The 18,282-nt window shown below is 39.8% G+C and overlaps 1 protein-coding gene across 39 annotated transcripts in view; it reads right to left on the bottom strand.

Moving 5' to 3' along the window:
- Window positions 1-4,217: 4,217 nt before the first annotated feature.
- The window catches only part of LOC138624711 (receptor-type tyrosine-protein phosphatase delta-like), a 350,030-nt gene continuing 335,965 nt past the window's right edge, over window positions 4,218-18,282 (bottom strand). For all 39 annotated transcript variants that reach the window (XM_069705103.1, XM_069705107.1, XM_069705104.1 and 36 more), the window contains 9 exons: window positions 17,327-17,446; window positions 17,073-17,227; window positions 11,449-11,734; window positions 10,337-10,515; window positions 9,974-10,100; window positions 9,651-9,776; window positions 8,413-8,567; window positions 8,072-8,207; window positions 4,218-7,584 (listed from right to left, as the gene is read on the bottom strand). In XM_069705103.1, the coding sequence (XP_069561204.1) occupies window positions 7,516-7,584; window positions 8,072-8,207; window positions 8,413-8,567; window positions 9,651-9,776; window positions 9,974-10,100; window positions 10,337-10,515; window positions 11,449-11,734; window positions 17,073-17,227; window positions 17,327-17,446 (1,353 nt within the window). In that variant the 3' untranslated portion in view covers window positions 4,218-7,515. The remainder of the gene's footprint in view (window positions 7,585-8,071; window positions 8,208-8,412; window positions 8,568-9,650; window positions 9,777-9,973; window positions 10,101-10,336; window positions 10,516-11,448; window positions 11,735-17,072; window positions 17,228-17,326; window positions 17,447-18,282) is intronic.

Raw genomic sequence — 18,282 nt, 5'->3', positions numbered from 1 at the left:
GGTCTGATTCGGTTTGTGGGTTAATTTGCACTTCAAAAACAAACAAATGTCTAATCACACTAATGGCGGCATGCTTTTAACAGCCCTTTGTGGCCGTCTTTTTTTTTTTTTTTTTTTTTCTTCTTCCAGTTGCAGTAGTAAGTAAAGGTCAAACCTTCCTTTTGCCTCTGAAGTAGCTCTAATGCGATGTGCACACAAAGTCAATGTAGCGTTGGCAGCAGTGTCGGCTCTTATCTGGGTTCGTCATCGTTGAACTGGGAGGCCGCTCGATTGAGGATCCACATATGGATCATCATCATCCATCTGCTGCAGGGCATGGTGCCTGTCTAGCTGCTGCACAGCAACAGTCTTCCCCATTCTGCCGGCAAAAGGCCCCTGGGTTGTGCTGCTCGCAGACCCGTGGCTGTCTTATTTCATTTGTAGCACACAGTTGCTCCACTTGCTCTGCATTGTGCCTTTAGTCCAGTCAAGCCAAGAATCCAGGAGGTGCAGTGTCTGTTTATTCAGCTGCTTAGCTCTCAAGTTTAATATTAGCTTTGCTAGCAGCCAGCTGTGACAGTGAATTCTGCCCCGAACAAGTACAAACAATCACGGCTTAGGTTTTGCACTTCATATTGTAAACTGATGAAATCGTGATTAAACTGGCTTCAGTTTAACCAGGCTCTTTTCTTCACTGTACCTGGAATTGTGAGGCAAGTGTTTGAAATAGAGTCCCATTTACAGACCACAGTGGAAAGTTGTGTTCTGTTATATTCACTCGGATCATTCTCTTTAGTTATTTTTAGGGTGTGGAAGAAACTATTTTAAAATGACACAACAGTGGAAACCATGCCCTCTCAGGGGTTCTCATGAGTTCTAAAGATGAGACATTAAGGCATTTTACAACATTTGTTGAAAGTACAAATGTGTTTGATGCCAAATCTTCTGAAACGTTGTGAATGGGATAAGACAACAATACAGGAATACCGAAGAGTGGACTCGCACTAGAGCTACCTTCGACTTCATCTTTTAAGGTGAACATTTGGATGTGTTTTGAATTGAATGACTTAATAATTAGCTTTCTAAGATGAAAGTAAAATATTTTGTAAATACATAATTATTTTTGAGGAGAAGAGACAAATCAATACCGCCTAAATATTGTAATACAGGCAGGGTAATTTATTTCCAAGTTGTTGCTCTTCATGAAAAAAGTACAGCAAATAAGTTCTTACCTCACATCGTTTTTCTTCCTCTTCTGTAACTGTCATCAAGACCAGCTTTACATTTACCATCCTTAATGTTTCAAATTGCAATTCAGTGGGCTAAAGATACAGATGGAGAGTTTTACAGTACACAGGAGAACAAATAAACGGAATATGGTGCCAGGTTTATGTTTCTGCACCAAACATGCACCTGCAGCGTTTTATATATACAGTACAATTTGAATATTTGGCCGTTCACAGCAATGTTAATTTAACAAATGGATGCATGTGGAACTTAACTGCAAAGTGCCTTATTGAAAATTTAAGAAGAAATTAGTTACAAAATACTTGAGTTGATGAAGTACTAACAGGTGATTATTTACCAACACAGGAATGGAGCATCAAGAACACAGTGGGTGGTGAATGCAGCGAGTGTCTGACTTCTTGATCAAAGTAAAGTGCTAATGTAATTGAATTGTTTGAACACACAGTTATGTAATTTTTTTCCCCGCTGCAGTATAATTGGGTACAGAAGGTTTACTTCTTATAAAATGGAGAGAATAAAAAGAAATGTCTCATTCTTAAATCCCACTCAGTACAGTTGACAACAAAGCCGAACGGCTCCCGAGTCTTCATTTGGACATGTTTCATCAAATTTAGGATGTTGGAAATGAAGCACTGGGGGACTGAGGCAAGCTGTCGTTGTTAAAAGGGGAGTGGGGGTTGGGGAGGGAATAAATGAGAAATGACTGGTGCACAGTGTTGTGACTGGCTGGTTGGTTTCATAATTCTGCAAAAACTGCTGAGAGACGAAGACGGAACATCTGCTCGACACATCTGAAGCGCAGTCTTCGGTGAAAAATAAAATGTGATGACAGTGGAGCTTCTTTATTTTCTTGTATTCTTGTAAATTGTGAAGCCGACATCTGCACTGACATGATTGCTCGAGAAAATTCCAGAATTCATTTTAGCCAATTTCCATCAAATTGTCAGAAACAAGGTGAAACAATAACTGCTCTTGTCATGCACTGATCTGTGAACATTTTCCTTCATGTCATACGCAATTCTGTATGCATGGTAATATGATACTCCAGCGTTGAGAGCAGCCTGTCTGTTCAAGCTTCCATTTCGGTGTCTGAAGTCTTCGCGGTATCTTGATCTGGGGAATAATGTCCTGAACGTGGGGGTGGAGGAGCTGAAATGGATGGGAATCGTTGCAATTTTGATGTTTCATAACATAGCAAGGCACACCAAACATCACTATGCAACTTATAGCACATACATTATGAAAGCTTTATATTCTATACTTTTATAGAATTGCATGTTCAGTTTGAAGTGGGATTTCCAAAAGCAAAGAGCATCGAACAAATAACACGTCACGCCTGCAGAAATCCATGCTGAACATCATCTCTGCAGTTCCTGCAGCGTATCATTGTTTTTGACACGTAATATCTCCAACAGCATTTTCTGTCTGAGACGAGCACTTGTTGTTTATTACATTCTAGCACCGCTATGATCAGATTATGTGGACTAAGGTTTTACAAAACTTCTTGTTCTTCAGAACTTTCCACGGTAAACTCGAGCTCGCTGCCATACCTGTCGGCATCTGTCATTTGTTATCGTGTGGAAGGAGGTTTTGGAATTGAGTGCATGGGCAGCTTTCTGAATCCCGAGTAACCTCTCCAGGCGAGCAGTTATTGACTTTGTACTTCTGCCGTCAAGTAGTTTAATACTGTTTTAAAACATCATTTTATGTTTGTGCACTTTTCTTGCTTCAGGTCATTGGCACTTAATTGTACATTTGTAGTTTTGATTCATGGGGAAATTAATCCTGTGATGTTACTAAAAACTAATAACAGCAGGACAAGTAGCCTGATTGTGAATATATTCTGTCAGACATAATTAGTCAATTAGCAGTATAAGTACTTAATTGCTTTGACTTGTGTGTAGGTTTTGAAAAGAACAATATACGTCAAGAAGGAAAAAAAAAAAGGTGCAGGTACGTCTTTTTTCTGTAATGGATAAACATGTATATGTAATGTAAGTTACATTTTTGCAAAGATTGTTTTATGGTAAATATTGGCCTGGCTGTAATTTAAACTTTGTGTCCACGAAAGAGGCACAGTTGTAACCACTAAGAACAACTAAATCCTTCTTATTTATTTAGAGCAGCAGTTCCTTTTGTTCCTTTTGTGTTGTAAAGCCTAAAGCTTCTTTATTTTACAAGAGTTTAAACCTTTCATCTGTACATACACATGATTCATGAAGGCACAGTATTACCTGTATTTTGTTGCAGTGCTCAGAATCCAATACACAATCCATTGAATTACACATGTAAATTTGAAGTGTAAATATATGCTTGTATTTGGGCATATCTGTGTTTTAAGAACAAGCTGTAGTTAGGTGTATTGCTTAAAATAAAAGGGCCTCTGTTCTGCCAGATACATGTTAAATGGATGGCCAAAATCATGGCCTCTGTGTATATACATTTGTGGTGTTGATATGGAATCATAATGTTAACCACATCATTTCTCGAATTTTGTTGATTATGATTTATGGATGTTGATGTTTTGGTGGAGGGTTTACTCGTCTTGTTCTTTTGGTATTAGATTAAAGGATACCTAAACAATATATATAATCCAGGAACATACATCAAAAATATTTACAGTGCTGCAACATACAACTGTATTTAAGAGAAATGAAGTGAGGTTTTAATTCTGAGTGATAGTACCGCACCCCACTGTGTCACGAGAGTGAACAAAATCGGAGTAAGAAAAAAACCCACAAAAACAAAGCAGCTTTGAAAACGTTGCACTTCATCTGTCAAAGGTTCCCCTGATGATTCATTGTGGCTGACATCAGTGACAGAAAAAACAGAGCGATGGAAATCTATTCAAATGTGGTGAGGCTCAATTTCCCCTTTCATGAGAGAGCTGTGGATAATATGTTGGACCCAGACCAGTAGGGGGTAAAATAGCTTCATCAGTCTTTTCAAGTCAAAGTGAGGTGGAGGGAAACAAGTGAAACGCCGATGCATAACACTGACATTTTTTAATAGAATTCATTTATAACAAATGGAACTTGTGTCAGCAAAGAACTGATTTTCATACAGACTTCTTTCGCCACCAATGTAACCTAAGTAAGAAAATAAAAAGCACTCCTTTCATTCAGAGAAAGAAACAGTTTACGCTTACAACTAATCAGAGGTAATTGTATGATCTTTTTAACAAGCCATTTTTTTTTACAATTTCATTATTTAATTTTCAGTCTATGCATCCAGACGAGAGATAGATAGAGAGAGCAGAGAACACAACGTTTATTTCTGTTAATGACACTCCAAGCTTGAATGGCAAAGCCACAAGAACAGATGGTTGGGGGACAGATTTTTCTGAAGTCATCTGCTGGAGTAACCATGGCATCGGAATGGATGCTCTTTTTCGCCACAAACTTTTTTTTTTTTTTGTCTTTTTCAAGAGTTGATACCTTTTTTTGTGTTATTTACATACACACAAAGTGAACGCTGAAGGAGATTTTTTTTTTTTATAGATGGGTTCAAGTAATATATTATTGGGTTTAGAATCAATAGGGCAGTGCATAGTACAAAGATAGAGAAAGTGCAAGTCTTCCTACCAGGCCAGCTTTGGCCATTCTGCAATGTTTCACCATGCATATGAAAAATCTATTAAAAAAAAAAAAAAAAAAAAAAAAAAAAAAAGGGGCAAAATAAGATGAGAAAATAAACATGTTCTGAGACGTGAACATAATGTAACATTAGCCACCATGAGGTTAAATAATAGCACTTTTATATCTCAAAATTATGACAAAAGTAATCATTTAAGCAGTTGACAAAAATAAAACACATAGCTGCTTGAGTTAACAAGGGAAAGAAAGCACCTGGAATGCACATCCACAAAGCCATCAGAGAGGGTACGGAGAAGTTAAAGATGCTGCTCAACATAAAGACTGAAACATAACCGAACGAAACCCCGTCTCTTACTGTACTGTCACAAAAAAAGGACATGACACACCGCGTAGCATTGTCAGGATAACAGAACTAATATTTTGTCTGTAGTTAATATTTCTTTACATCTGCTGTCTGTAGAGACGCATATGAAGTCAAAATCTAAGGCATGAAGAAGAAACCCTTCGGTGACGACCTGTGCATTCGGCATCCTTATTGATCAAATTTGTTTTGAAATCTGAGTATGCCGTGTTGAACCATTGTCAAATGTGACCGTAGTTACAATTGGTGAGCTCATTAACTTCATGTCGGGCCTTAAGACTTGTACTGATAGGCTGTTATTTTATCCTGTTTAGTTCTGAGACCAGTATTCTGCAGTCTCTTCCCTGACGGTCTAAAAAAAATGTTAAATATATTTCTTGAAGCTATTTGTCATCTTGACGTTTTTCTGTAGAGGCCAGTGATATATAAACTGTTTTATTCTAATTCACTCAGCCACAATAAGGCCACTGAAAATGAAAAATATGACCTTTGAAATGTTCTTATTTGCATATATAATCTCATCATGTGACAAATGGATACTGAAGGTAAATAAACTATACATTTACATTTACACTAGATGCCTAGATTACTCAAAGGATACATTAATATGTTAAATGAAACATTATAAAAACAGGCATAAATATAAGGCACTCTAAATGCAAAATGAACAAAAAAAAGATGTCATTACCACCTAATGCTTTAAAGAACCACAAGTAAGTGACGTCTTTGTACCTTGCCCTATTGTGTGGAACGGTGAGTGTGACTGTATGACCCCACTGGATTTAATTACAAACCGTATGAGAGCTTGAAAAATGCACCAGTGATGCTTTGACTGGCACCTGACATTCCCACTCCCACACCTCACCCGCGGGGGGAAACGACAATGTCATGAGTGAATAACATATCCACATAAAACCCTATCTAAAAACACACATATTTATTGCACGAGAAAAGATGCACTGAATCAGAATACAGTTTTGTCCTACTGATGTGCATTCCAGTGAAAAATCTATTCATTTCCCCCATAGAACACAACTCTTGATTTGAAGCTTTCATAGACAGTCCATATTTCATATACTTTGTACTCATAAATTATGTATTTTTTTATCAATATATTTAGAATGTTGTATTTATACTTTAATATATATATTTCACATATTTGACAATCTGCACCATATATTTATATATTCATATCTGTATCCAAATCATCAGGTTCTCTCTTATCCTCATTATAACATGGAAGAACTAAGATAATCGGTAGCAGCAACTTCATACTTTGCTCATCCCTGTTGATTCCACAAAGCCCCAGTTTATATGGGAGTAATTAAGTTACCATGTATGTGATCATGGACAAACAAAACTAAAACAAAACAAGAAAAAAGAAAAACAGAAAAATCAAGACCAAAAAATAACCCTTGAACAAAGTTAAGTTTTGGTAGTGTGAATTCTGTTCTGTGCACCAAGTGCAACAAAATGAGGGAAAACCAAAATAAAAAGCAAAGAGATTCTCTGCAAAATAGCACATACGTTAGAACAGTTCTACAGCTTAAAAAAAAAAGAACATTTACGTGAATACGTTTTATCACTTTTTCCTCGTGATAAATTTGTGTAAAAAAAGGAAATTCACACAGTTCAAAAAAAGCACATCAGCTGTATAATAAAGTCCTAAAAAACTAAATCAATAATTTGTATTTCTTTTATAGAGCATTTGAACTCCACCCTCTCCCCAAAATTTAGATGATGAACATTGTGACAGGAAAAGGGGTATTTATTCATTATTACTTTAAGTCTGTCCTGCTCTTGTGGACCAAGCATTATCTTCTTTTGCGATGGTTCTGTGGACTTGATTGTGAAACAGATTTTTTTTTTTTTTTTTTTTTTTTTTTTTTACAATGTGCATTGAGTTCTTTTTCCCCGCAATTCTGTGTGCCTCCAATGCCTCTCGTAATGGTTCATAATCACTGATGCATTTCTGACGATGTCATTACTGTTCATTTACTTTTTTGTTGTGTTGGTTTCATTCAGTTTTATGTGCCCCAAAATGAATCCTTGAAGCAAAAGAAAAGGTAATTCCGTATGATGCTTCAACAGTCAGGATTCCCTCACTTTGTGTCAAGGCAAGGTTCTATTGGGGTTGGGAAATACTTGGTCCTCCGGGAATCATCTTTTTCATTTTTTGACAAGTCATGTCGCACATCCAACACTTAATGAGTTGTTAGCAAGGAGTTAAGGAGTACTTTCTCAAGCAGGAATTTATGGCTCAGAACAGAGGCTCACTGGGATTTCTTTTTCCAAAGGGCCCTCTGCTTTTATCTTCCGATACTGGGTCTTTTACGTTGCATAGTGATCAAAGCTTCCCAAGTACTCCAAGCCAGCTCTGTAGCAGAACTGGTATTGATCCTGCAAACAAAGGAGAGAAGAGTTTAGTCCCCTTTGCCTCTTAATGATGATTTGACCAAATCTTCTGTATCATTTTTTTTGTCCAATGTAGTTTCAATACATAAGCCACCTTAAAGCTGCCTTTTCCATTAAACCAAAACCTTTTTTGTATTTCAAAGACACCAAGTGAAATATTTGTTTTATGCTTGTTACACAAATCCATTTTCAAAACTTTAAAATAATACAAGGTTTTTATGATAGAAAACACTAGTCAGCTGTTCTGAAACACGACCATTCCAGATTGGTTCAGCCACGAAATTAATCATAGTGTTTAACGGCGGCTTGCCCAAGAGGATACTTGAAATCCGACCAGACCTTTAAGGCTATTGGAGTAAACTTTTAAATTAGTAACATGGCAGCTGGTTCAATGCATCGTCTACAGTATGACAAACAGCTATAGAGCAGTATCTCAGTTATGGCTTCTTTGGTGTAGAAGTGACCACCTCACCTCCGTCTGCACCATAGCTGGTCTTTGTGTCCGCAACATTTTCACTGTCTGAAAAATGTCTACTACGCCCTCGTATCTCATTCGTTCCAAGACGATGCTGAGGGTGATGAATACTCCAGTTCTACCAACACCCGCGCTGTGAAACAGAGATCAACAGGGCGAAGAGGTTAAAGTTGGCGCTAGAGAAGCTAGATCATCTTAAAAGCTAAAAACTGTATATCAGTTCAGGTGTATCATTTTCCAATAATAGTGCAACTCAAGACATATTGGCAATTTGTTGTTTCACTTCATACAAGATGCAGTTTACTTGGTTTTGTGGGTTGTGTTGGTTGGTCACTTACCTACAGTGGACCGAGATGGGACCATCTTGGCCAAACTGCTCTTTTGTTTTATGTACTTGGCCAATGAAATCGATGAAACCCTCTCCTGATTTTGGCACTCCTTGTTCAGGCCAGTCTGTGAACTGAAACTGCCTTACTGTCCGTGACTGTCCATCCTGAGAACACAAGACGGGAAGGGAGAACGAATGTACAAACAAAGCATTACTCAGACATCTGGAAAATGGACATTAAGGACTGAAATTAAACTTGGGAACCAGTCTGAGGTAGTTTTCTGACAGTCACACCCTGCCGGTTCACTCCATGACCATCTCCATCACATTAATCCACGTCTTGTTTAGTTTTACATCGCAAGAGTTCATTCTTGAAAACATCCAGCTCAGGCGACAAGTTTGAAGCATACGTGACTTTTTTCTGTTATTAAAGTTGCCTTTCATTTTACCTGAATGTATTTAACGTGAACAGTAAAGATGCTAATTCCTTTGATGTGCTACCCTTGACAGAATGCTTGGAGAATTGACTTTGAGGGTGTGCATTACTTAAGTGATGTTGTATCCCCTCGATAAGGAAAGAAATCCCATTGACGCGACAGTGTAACATGCTCTACAAAGGAGGGAGCCTGCGCCATTTATCTGTGTAAGCCTTTGATGGAATTAAAAACTCTGGCAGCTCAGTGCTGCCGGCACCACATTTGTTTTTTACACATTGACATGTGTCATAATTTCCACAAATTTATACTTATGCTTATGTTACACTTAAGGCCATAGTTTGATATAAACAAACATTTGATACAATGCCAAAATCTGTGAGCTAATGACTACTGCAACAAAAAAAATCTGGTTCATTACAGTCAGTGTTCACCATCCAGCGTGTTCAACCCTGTTCTTCAAATCTCCTTTTTTGTCGGATAAAATCATATGGTTAGGAAATTGCATTATGGGATGCATTAAAACATTAGAATAACCAGTTGTATGGTCAATACCTCACTCCTTTATATTCTAACTGTTTTTGCTCCAGTGGCAAAACGTTAAAGTGCAGTGTGACTTCAGTGTTATGTTTTTATTGGTGACCCCTTGCTGATCCAGTCAGTGTCCTCAGTGACCCATTTGGAGATCACAACCCAGACTTGGAAAAACAACACCACAAGACGAAACTGCGAACAACAATGATTTTAGAGTTGCATTCCCACAATGCCAAGTTTTGATCTTCAAACTTTGTTCTATGAAACGATGTCTGCTTACCCTGGCGTCCGTCACTTTGAACTCTCTCAGGATATACTGGGGCATGTTATACTCGGCCATGGGGTCCACCACAAAGTACTGGTATCTGGCTGACCTCTCTGCTGGCCAGTACTGGTGGCATTTTTCCTGCAGGGAGTGAAAAATAGAATACCACAATGAGCCACAACATTTTCTTCATAGACTAGCTTCATTGTGCTCATTCCCAGAAATGTTGTCTCTCAGTTCATGCTTTATCTGCTGCTAGAAATCTTGTATTCTCAGTTCCTGAACCTATGTATGGTATTACATCTAAGGCTGCCAGAACAAGATAAGTGCACGCATACCCTGCCCATTTCTCTTAGCTTGGTGAGCATAACAACAATAGTAGAGTTGTGCTCCCAGAGCATCCTCCAGAAGTCCTCTGTGGTCTCTGCCAGTGGTCCCTGTGTTGCAATGTAGGCTTTCTGTTGCCTGTGGGGGAAAAAAAAAAATCACAAGATACAAGATGTGATACAAGTAGCATTTGAACTCTACTGTAACTTTAAATATCCAACCATGTATGCAGTGACAAACCAACATATGGCAATGGATCTTGTTTTGTTTAAATTAATTAATCGCCCAGTTGCTGTTCAATTAGTATTTTGAGAGTACTATACTTTTCTAATTTGCTGCAATCCGATTGGTTATGTGAGTATTTTAGCACTCACCTGTACCCATCAATGAAACTGGCATTGATGTAGTCAGAGCCCTCAACTCCTCGAATGGGCTGAAGACACACTCGTGTGGACTCGTATGGCATTATGTTAACAAGGCGGTTCTTGAACTTGTTGCAGGGGAGATTGGCACTGATGAATCGTGATGTATGGGCTTTAGTGTTGGCTAAACGCTGCATGGGAAAAAAGAAAAAAAAGATCTCTGTGAGTGTGCTGCTGCCGGGTAGGAGCACTGACATCCGGGTGTTTCTTTATTTCCTTGGTGACTGACTGTGTTTGACAATAACAGCATGTTGTAGATCTAAGCATTATGAACAATTTCATGTCTTGTGAGGAAGAATCCGAAGCTGCAAATGATAAGCTGCAAAAACATGGTTCATGTAACCATAAAGTTTTGAAATGGCATCAAAGTTAGTATCACAGATTGCCCCTTTTCTTCTTCTAAAAAAATAGCATGATAAGATGAAAAGACAGGGAAATGGATACACAAGCTAGCCTTAAGTGGACATAAGTGGAGTGCAATCTAACCTGTTTATCATCTCTTGGTGGAATCAGCGTCTTTCACACAGCAAGAAAGTAGGTGCGTGACAAGCAAGGCAATACCATGCACACAGAAACACCACAGAGGCTGGGATGGATGAGGCTGGTTTCATTGGAAATGCACAGTATATTGCACAAGTCCTTCTGGCAACTGTTCTGTGGTAGGAGAAACCTGTGTTTGGCGTTTTCATGTAAACCAAGACCCCTGCTACTCAAGGAAGGGGAGCTATGGAAGGGGAAACCAGAAAGGGGGATTTTATCATATGTTGGGTTACATAAGCGAGTGAACTAACTGGGATAGAGAGGAAACCACAGGCCCCTTGCTGTCTAGGAGGACTAATGGGAACTGGAAAAGAGTTTTACTGAGAACGGCTAATCAGTGACATCGTGGCCAAGATGTGACTTGGGACACGGCATGCCAATCGGGTGCTCAATTCTCCATATGGAAAGTTGCTGGTGTAAAGCTTTTTCAGGTGTGGATTGCAATATTTAGAATATTCTGTGGGAACACTGTTTTTTCATATATATATATATATATTTTATTAAGCAAGCTATACATTTTGTACCTTGAACTCAAGTTCCATGCCAGTGACATTCTCGCCACCCTCTATCTGGGTCAGTTTCTGGATGTAGGCGTATAGGTTTCTGGCGGGCACTTCGGTGGTGCCGCAGTTGACGGCCTCCTGGAGCGCGTCATGTATGAAGACATACTGGTCCTCTGTCTGCACCATGTAGTTGCGCTGGGCACGCATTAGTGTTACATGCCCGTAGATATCCACAGTCTTCTCGTGTTTGATACGTTCCAGCATGGCATCAATCACGATGAAGCAACCTGTGCGTCCCACCCCAGCACTGTGGTTACAAACAAGACAAAGCAGAAATAAGGTTATGACGTTATTTTATGGAGAAACTATATAATCTGACATATGCATGAGCTTCATACTATGTTTGGCAAACACACACAATTGATTTGACTGTCTGATCCTCAGAAATGAGGGGCAGTGCAGTGGAAGACGAAGTGGCTTTTCTAAACAAGTGCAGGCGCTTGAAGAAGTTTCTCCTTGCAATGAGGCCAAAAGGTAAACTGTCTGTGCCAAGTTTGTCACTGCAGGATGGACCATTTGGCTCGAAGTGTAATTAAATCTGAAGTGGCACTGTGTGGAGAAGAGGGCTTGGCACTCACAGCCTTGAACGGGCTCAACACTGGCTTTGCAATCTAGTCCTTCCCCTCTGGACCCCACCTGTGCTCTCAAACCGATCAGGGCTAATCACTTACGCAACAGCAACATTTAACCTTTATCTCAGAGTTCTGGAAAGTGCCACTACAGCAAATGTGAACACAATGTGGATACGCAGTTGCAGATTTGAGAGGAACATTTTTTGACAGGTCGGTTAATGTGCCGGTCAACTTCTGAGAAGTGCAGCTGACAACAATTAATACCGCCAGATTAACACAGTGCACCTAAATAGCATGAGAGCTTTAGAAGAGGCACTGAAAGGCAGGTCCTCTTCAATAAGATTCACTCTGGCACATTTTTGCATTAGTGTGTAAAATACACGTATGAGAAAAGCACTCTGGAGAAGAGGGAAAATGTTTTACCGTTTCACTTTGACCTGTCCTTGCAGGCCAGTTTGAGACACACAGTATAAATGTAGCCCCTTTTTGCAGACTGCTGACGATTTAGAAATGCTCCACCCTGCGCATGACACATTTTAATAGCGCATGGCTCAGCACAGAAGATGTTTTCTGATGACAATTTATTTACCGCAGGGCGACAGGGTAGTGTTAAATCTTGTTCGTTAACTCTCCTCCCACCTCCCGCAAAGCTCTGCACTGACAAGACAAGTCCTTGCACTTGGCACTCCAAAGTAAATAGGTTATTCAATTCATTAAGCTGACATGCCTACGAGGTGTGAGCCGTGCTCTCGTGCCTCCTCCTTCTGATGAAGCATTTGTTTTTCATTTGCTCTGAGGAACAGGGAAAGGGTTGAGAAGGAAAACTCAAGAGGGAGTAAAGTTAGTCCCCGAGGGCCAAGTCTGCTTAATGTGCCATGCTGCACTGGAACTGTGCTGCAAATGGAATAAAGACACGTAAGGGAGTCATTGGCTTTAACAAATGATCTGATGATCACTTTCAAAATGGCTGACATTGGCTGAATGAGACTGAACTTTTTCTTCTCTGTTTTGACAAAACTCGTCCCGGCTGTAGGGCAAATCAAAAGTCCATGTGAGTGAAAAGAGAGAATTGGGCTGTGAAAAGAAATACGAAAGTGTCTCAGGGATATTTGGAGAATGAATCACTTCCAGGACTGAGAACACCTCAGCCCTTGGGCGAGGGATACAGCAACTAGAGGAGATTCCTGCCTTTACCCCAGCTGTTTCCAATCTGAAAACATTTTACAGTGCAGACCTGACTATGGGAGAGTGATGACCTGCAAGAGAGCAAGTGACAGAGTGACAGCACAGAGCCAGAGAGACGGAGACAGGGAAAGATGAGGAATGGGGGAGAGACGTGAGGAGAAGGAAGGCAGAATTGTGTTATGCAGCTTGAGATGCTGCCTGCCACGTATTGTGAATGTGTTGTTCTCAAGTTAGTTTTTCTAAAAGACAGAGCTGCAGGAATTTATATTAAACACTTTTCCCCCCCCTAAAAATAAGGAAAGGAAATACTCGGGAACATATTTCTTTATTAACGTGTGTGTGTGTGTGTGTGTGTGTGTGTGTGTGTGTGTGTGTGTGTGTGTGTGTGTGTGTGTGTGTGTGTGTGTGTGTGTGTGTGTGTGTGTGTGTGTGTGTGTGTGTGATGGTGCAGAAAGCTGTCGGTACATTTGGCAGTTGAAGGGGAGCTGGCGGACTGAGTGCACTAATGACCTGACACTGCCTTTTCAGCCAGTCAAAACCAGCTGCTTTGGACGTCGACACACATTAAGTGTCAGACTAATATGCTTTCCAGGAGTTTAGGGAATAAGGGATGGGAGAGAAAGTGCAGTGTAAAATACAGCTGCAATGAGTCCTGTGAAGATAAAGCATGAGCAGCAGTGAAAGCAATTACATATGTATTGTTACAAAATCTACAGCTGTCGGCTAACCTGTCACCATTTCGCTACTCTGCCTATTAAAAACACACACACAAAATGAAACCCGCCAGGATCATGCATTGCTGTTAATGGGGTCGATAATCATTTTAGTCCTTTGCGTGCATGAATACGTTTCAAAATGTGGAAAGTAAATCAGAAATTCATTACCAACTTGGAGATATAGAATCCTGTTCTTTCAGACAGGCTTCAGCTTCAAACTGGGCTTTGTAAGTTTTAGCCACAACTCAGTGGAGAAAGTTGACTGCTGAATCTTTCCCATTGTGACAGGCCAGCAGCAGACTATTTCTCCTTCATGCAACCGTGCCTTGGTGACAGGGAGGCAGAGCTTAGGGCCAGTGCTCCGGAGCGATCCATTTACCTAGCTGTATTGGAATTGTTGCTGTTGTTTGACCCTCTGGAAGATGGTGGTTACTCGGTACAGCTTGAATGAAATGAACGGACCACGTTTGCGTTTTTCCACCAGCGACTCGTTCCCCCGTGTGACCAAACCTCTCGTGGTGTATTAGGTTTTTGATTGTGTGGAAGCCAGTGTTAGAGAGTTATTCCAATCGGGTCGTGTGTGGAGTCAATGCATTGCTACACTAACCCCTGTGAATTCAAAGTTAGAGCTCCATTGAATGTCCGAAGACACCCACGAACAAAGCTGGTTGCAATCAGGTATGGTCTGTTTTACTTTCACCACACCCAGCGGTGCAGTGCAACACCTCATCATGGCTGTACAGACTGCGCAACAGACATGCAGTCACCACTAGTTGGCCAGGCGAGCAAAGTTATTTGCCTGGGTGCAGTTATTCCTTTAGTCAGAACAGTTATATTTGATTCCCATGGCAACTGTTTTTCACAATAAAAAAAAAAGTCCATCGCAGCTTCTCCAACCAAACCTATAGCATTAATCCAGTCCTACATTCACTTGCTTGAAAAAAGGTCAATACACAACTTGTTATTTGTAACCAACGTAAGTGGAGGCAGTTGACTAAATTCCACATTATTTGCTGGCTCCAGTCATAGGGAGAGAAAAAAAAGTGGAAACTGGCCAGGTTGTCAATTGAGACCTCTGAAAGTGTAGGTTGTTCTATCAAAAAGTTTCCTTTCTGAGTCACAGGGAGAAGCCAGTGATCTCCATGACATTTAATCTTGTCCTTTTGACCCCCTCTGCAACCTCACAATGCCTGGATGGACCTTTTTAGATACACGAGAAAAACAGTCCCTGACCTGTGGGTTAGTGAAAACAGCAGGAACAAGGAAAGCAGAAAACATGCAATAATGTCCCTGAAAAATTTCACAACGCGTTACCTTGTGTCAAGCATTTACGTCAGCTGTAGAAAGTACTTTAATGGTTTTTTTTTGATTGAGATTCTTAAATATTCTTGTGGAGGTTGTATTAGCCACCCACTAAACCCATATTAATGATGTTGCATAAGCACGTACTACACAAAATGAGTTCTACTTGTGCAAACATTTCTTACAGCAGAGGTGTACAGCAGAGGTATAATTTATGGACATTTCATGTTTGTTTGTTTTATTTTAAAGTGTGAAAATCTCTGTCTTATGGTGTCTATATGTATTAATATAGATGAAACTACTGGATGGGTAAATCTGAGGATATGGATAATCCATGTTAGATAGGAGACACTGGCAGTGAAGATAAATAAACATGTTACTAATTCATGATTTATGCAGAAGGAAACCATGTATACTTGATTTTATAAAGGTCTACATATTCCCTCCGAAGCTATCATTCATTCTCATACACAAACATATCAGAAGCCCTTGATTGCTTATTTTGATGTCTTTATAGTCTTTGCATGAGGCGTCTTAGCACGTACGTTAATGGTAAGCAGCAGTTTTTGGTGCACCAACTAATCAGGCAACTGCTGCATGCTGTCAATTATGAGCAGTAAAAGTCTTCTTTTTTTTTCTTCCCTTAAGCTTTTATTTAGGTCTCTTGCATGTCCATAAACAGCTTCAGAAAAGTAAAAATCTACACTGATTTCTACAGTGAAACACATTTTTATCTGAACTGTAACTGCTTAACCACAAAACACTCCCAGAATTATTTAAATAAAAAAAAAAAAGTGGCTGTATTTAAAATTGTGGTAAAACGTGATGTTAGGAAATGTCTGATAAAGGATTTGGAGCCTGGACACAGCTGTATCTGATAGGGAGCCAGAGGAATTAAAAACTCCCATCTGCAGAGTGACATTAATTCCTGTATTCTGCTTCATTGCAACAAGTCAGGGTTTTCAATTTGAAGCGATTCGCCAACTAGTGCTAATTAACTTCAGCATGTGGTAGTTCTAATTCTTCAGTAATTCCTCTTCCCTTTTTGTCACTTTCTGACAAAAGTTTATATCTGTTACACTCACTATCGCCGCTTCTTAATTTTTTTTTACTTCCTTTTATTTTTTTTCCTCCTTCTGTCACATTTTCTGTGCAGAGCCTCTGATGACTTCCTGAGTTAAGACAAGCCAGAAGTCTGTGTTACATCTTTGTGCTCTCTGTTGGGAGTCTGGCCGCTGATCTAGCTGAGGGAAGTGAAGTTGGCATGAAAGTTATTTGTTTCAGATGCAATAACCCAAGGGATAAGCCAAGGACTTTGTGGGCTGCTGATGTGCGACATGTTAGTGGTGTAGCAAGGAAGAGGACAGGTCTGCGTGTATCCGTGTGTCACTGTGTGGGAGGAGATGTTTAAGTTTGCTGAGGGCAATGACACTTGTCCTCTTTGTGCCGTGATGTTGAAAACACCTTCTGATTTAAAGTGCTTTCTGTGAAAGCTAGTGGGCTGATTTGTTTGGGCTGTAGTGGACTATAGTTTACTTCTTACCAAATATTCTTCCTTTCACCAATATATGTTCTCCTGGTTCATGTCTAATCTTTTTTTTTTTATACATACACATATATATATATATATATATATATGTATATATATATATATATGATCAGCACACAAATGACTCTGCCACAAATCTCTAAATAACCGTGGATACGTTGTGTTTTGTCATATGTATTCATATATTCATTACAGCAAATGGAGAGAAAAAAATCAATTTCATGCTTCAGGATGTTTTTGTGAAACCATGTTGTTTCTTACCTGCAGTGTACCACCATGGGCCCTGCATCTGGAGGATTGCACGCTTTCACCCGTCTCAGGAAGGCCAGAAACGGAGTGGGGTGCTCCGGCACCCCGTGGTCTGGCCAGGCCGTGAACTGGAACTGCCTCACCTCTCTCTTCTCACTGGAGCCATTCTGATTATGGAGATGGAGAGAGGTTAGTGACCAACAGTTATAGTCTGACTACAGTCATTGTGGGGTTTAAGTAGCTCTTGTATATAACAAAATTCTTACTTTAAAAAGTGCAAATGTCCTGACACAGTATGTGGCCAGCTCTACTGTGTCGAGCAGTGTCACTTGGATTAGACCGTATGTCTCTGTCCCTCTTGTAGGCCAGTATTGGTCACATTTTACCTGCAATAGAGAGAAATATCACATTAGACAAAGTCTCAAGAGCCTTTTTTGAACACGTTCTGCCCTTCTCTGCTTCTCAGTTAATTCTGCAAGTCCACAAAGTCAAATAATGACAAAAGAAATGTTCAAATTCCCCTTATTCCTGCTGACTAGGCTTGATTTTCTAATCAATGAAGTGGTCTGATATATTCGTATAGAGTTGACAGTGCTATTATAAATGTCCTGATATGCTCTGTAATTACAAAGGTAAGCACAGTGTCCAGTCATATTATCGTCTCAACTTTATTGTTATTTGAGTGTACAGCTTTGTTTCCCAGTAAGTGGCCAATAAACCACTGTTCCATTATAGCACTACTGCTCTGCTGACAAAGAGAAATACTTTTTGTGTTTGGGAGGAAATAACTGGGTTCCAATTTAATTGTTTTTCTTTATATTGTTCATTGGCATTGATGTAGTTTCAGGACAATTGGAATACTCTAGTTTCTTAGGCGTCTACCATCCACTAATTCCATTTCCTTAGCAGCTGTTATAACATTGACACAAAGAGCAACGGAGTGTTTGTGACACCAGGAGTAATGAAGTGACTCATTACGGTGTTTACTTGCAAATAGTCGAGCTTTAGCAATGCGAAACATACAAAAACAGCTTGAGTGCTTCCCAGTGAATGATATGACTGATTAATATGAAAGACACGAGCTGTTAGCTGTAACAAAAGCACATTATGCGCTACAAATGTCAAACAATATAATGGCAGATACAGATCAGGGTGGGGCTTGTCTCCTAGGAAACAGCCAAGAGGCATGCTTTTATCACAAAACATCTCGAGTAAAACAGAC

Source organism: Brachyistius frenatus, unplaced genomic scaffold, assembly GCF_029030835.1.
Source record: "Brachyistius frenatus isolate BFR_SWC_R1_liver_20210118 unplaced genomic scaffold, ASM2903083v1 Contig_54, whole genome shotgun sequence".
NCBI classification, from domain to species: domain Eukaryota; kingdom Metazoa; phylum Chordata; class Actinopteri; family Embiotocidae; genus Brachyistius; species Brachyistius frenatus.
Note: the sequence above shows the minus strand (reverse complement) of the source record. Positions and strands in the feature narration are given on the sequence as shown.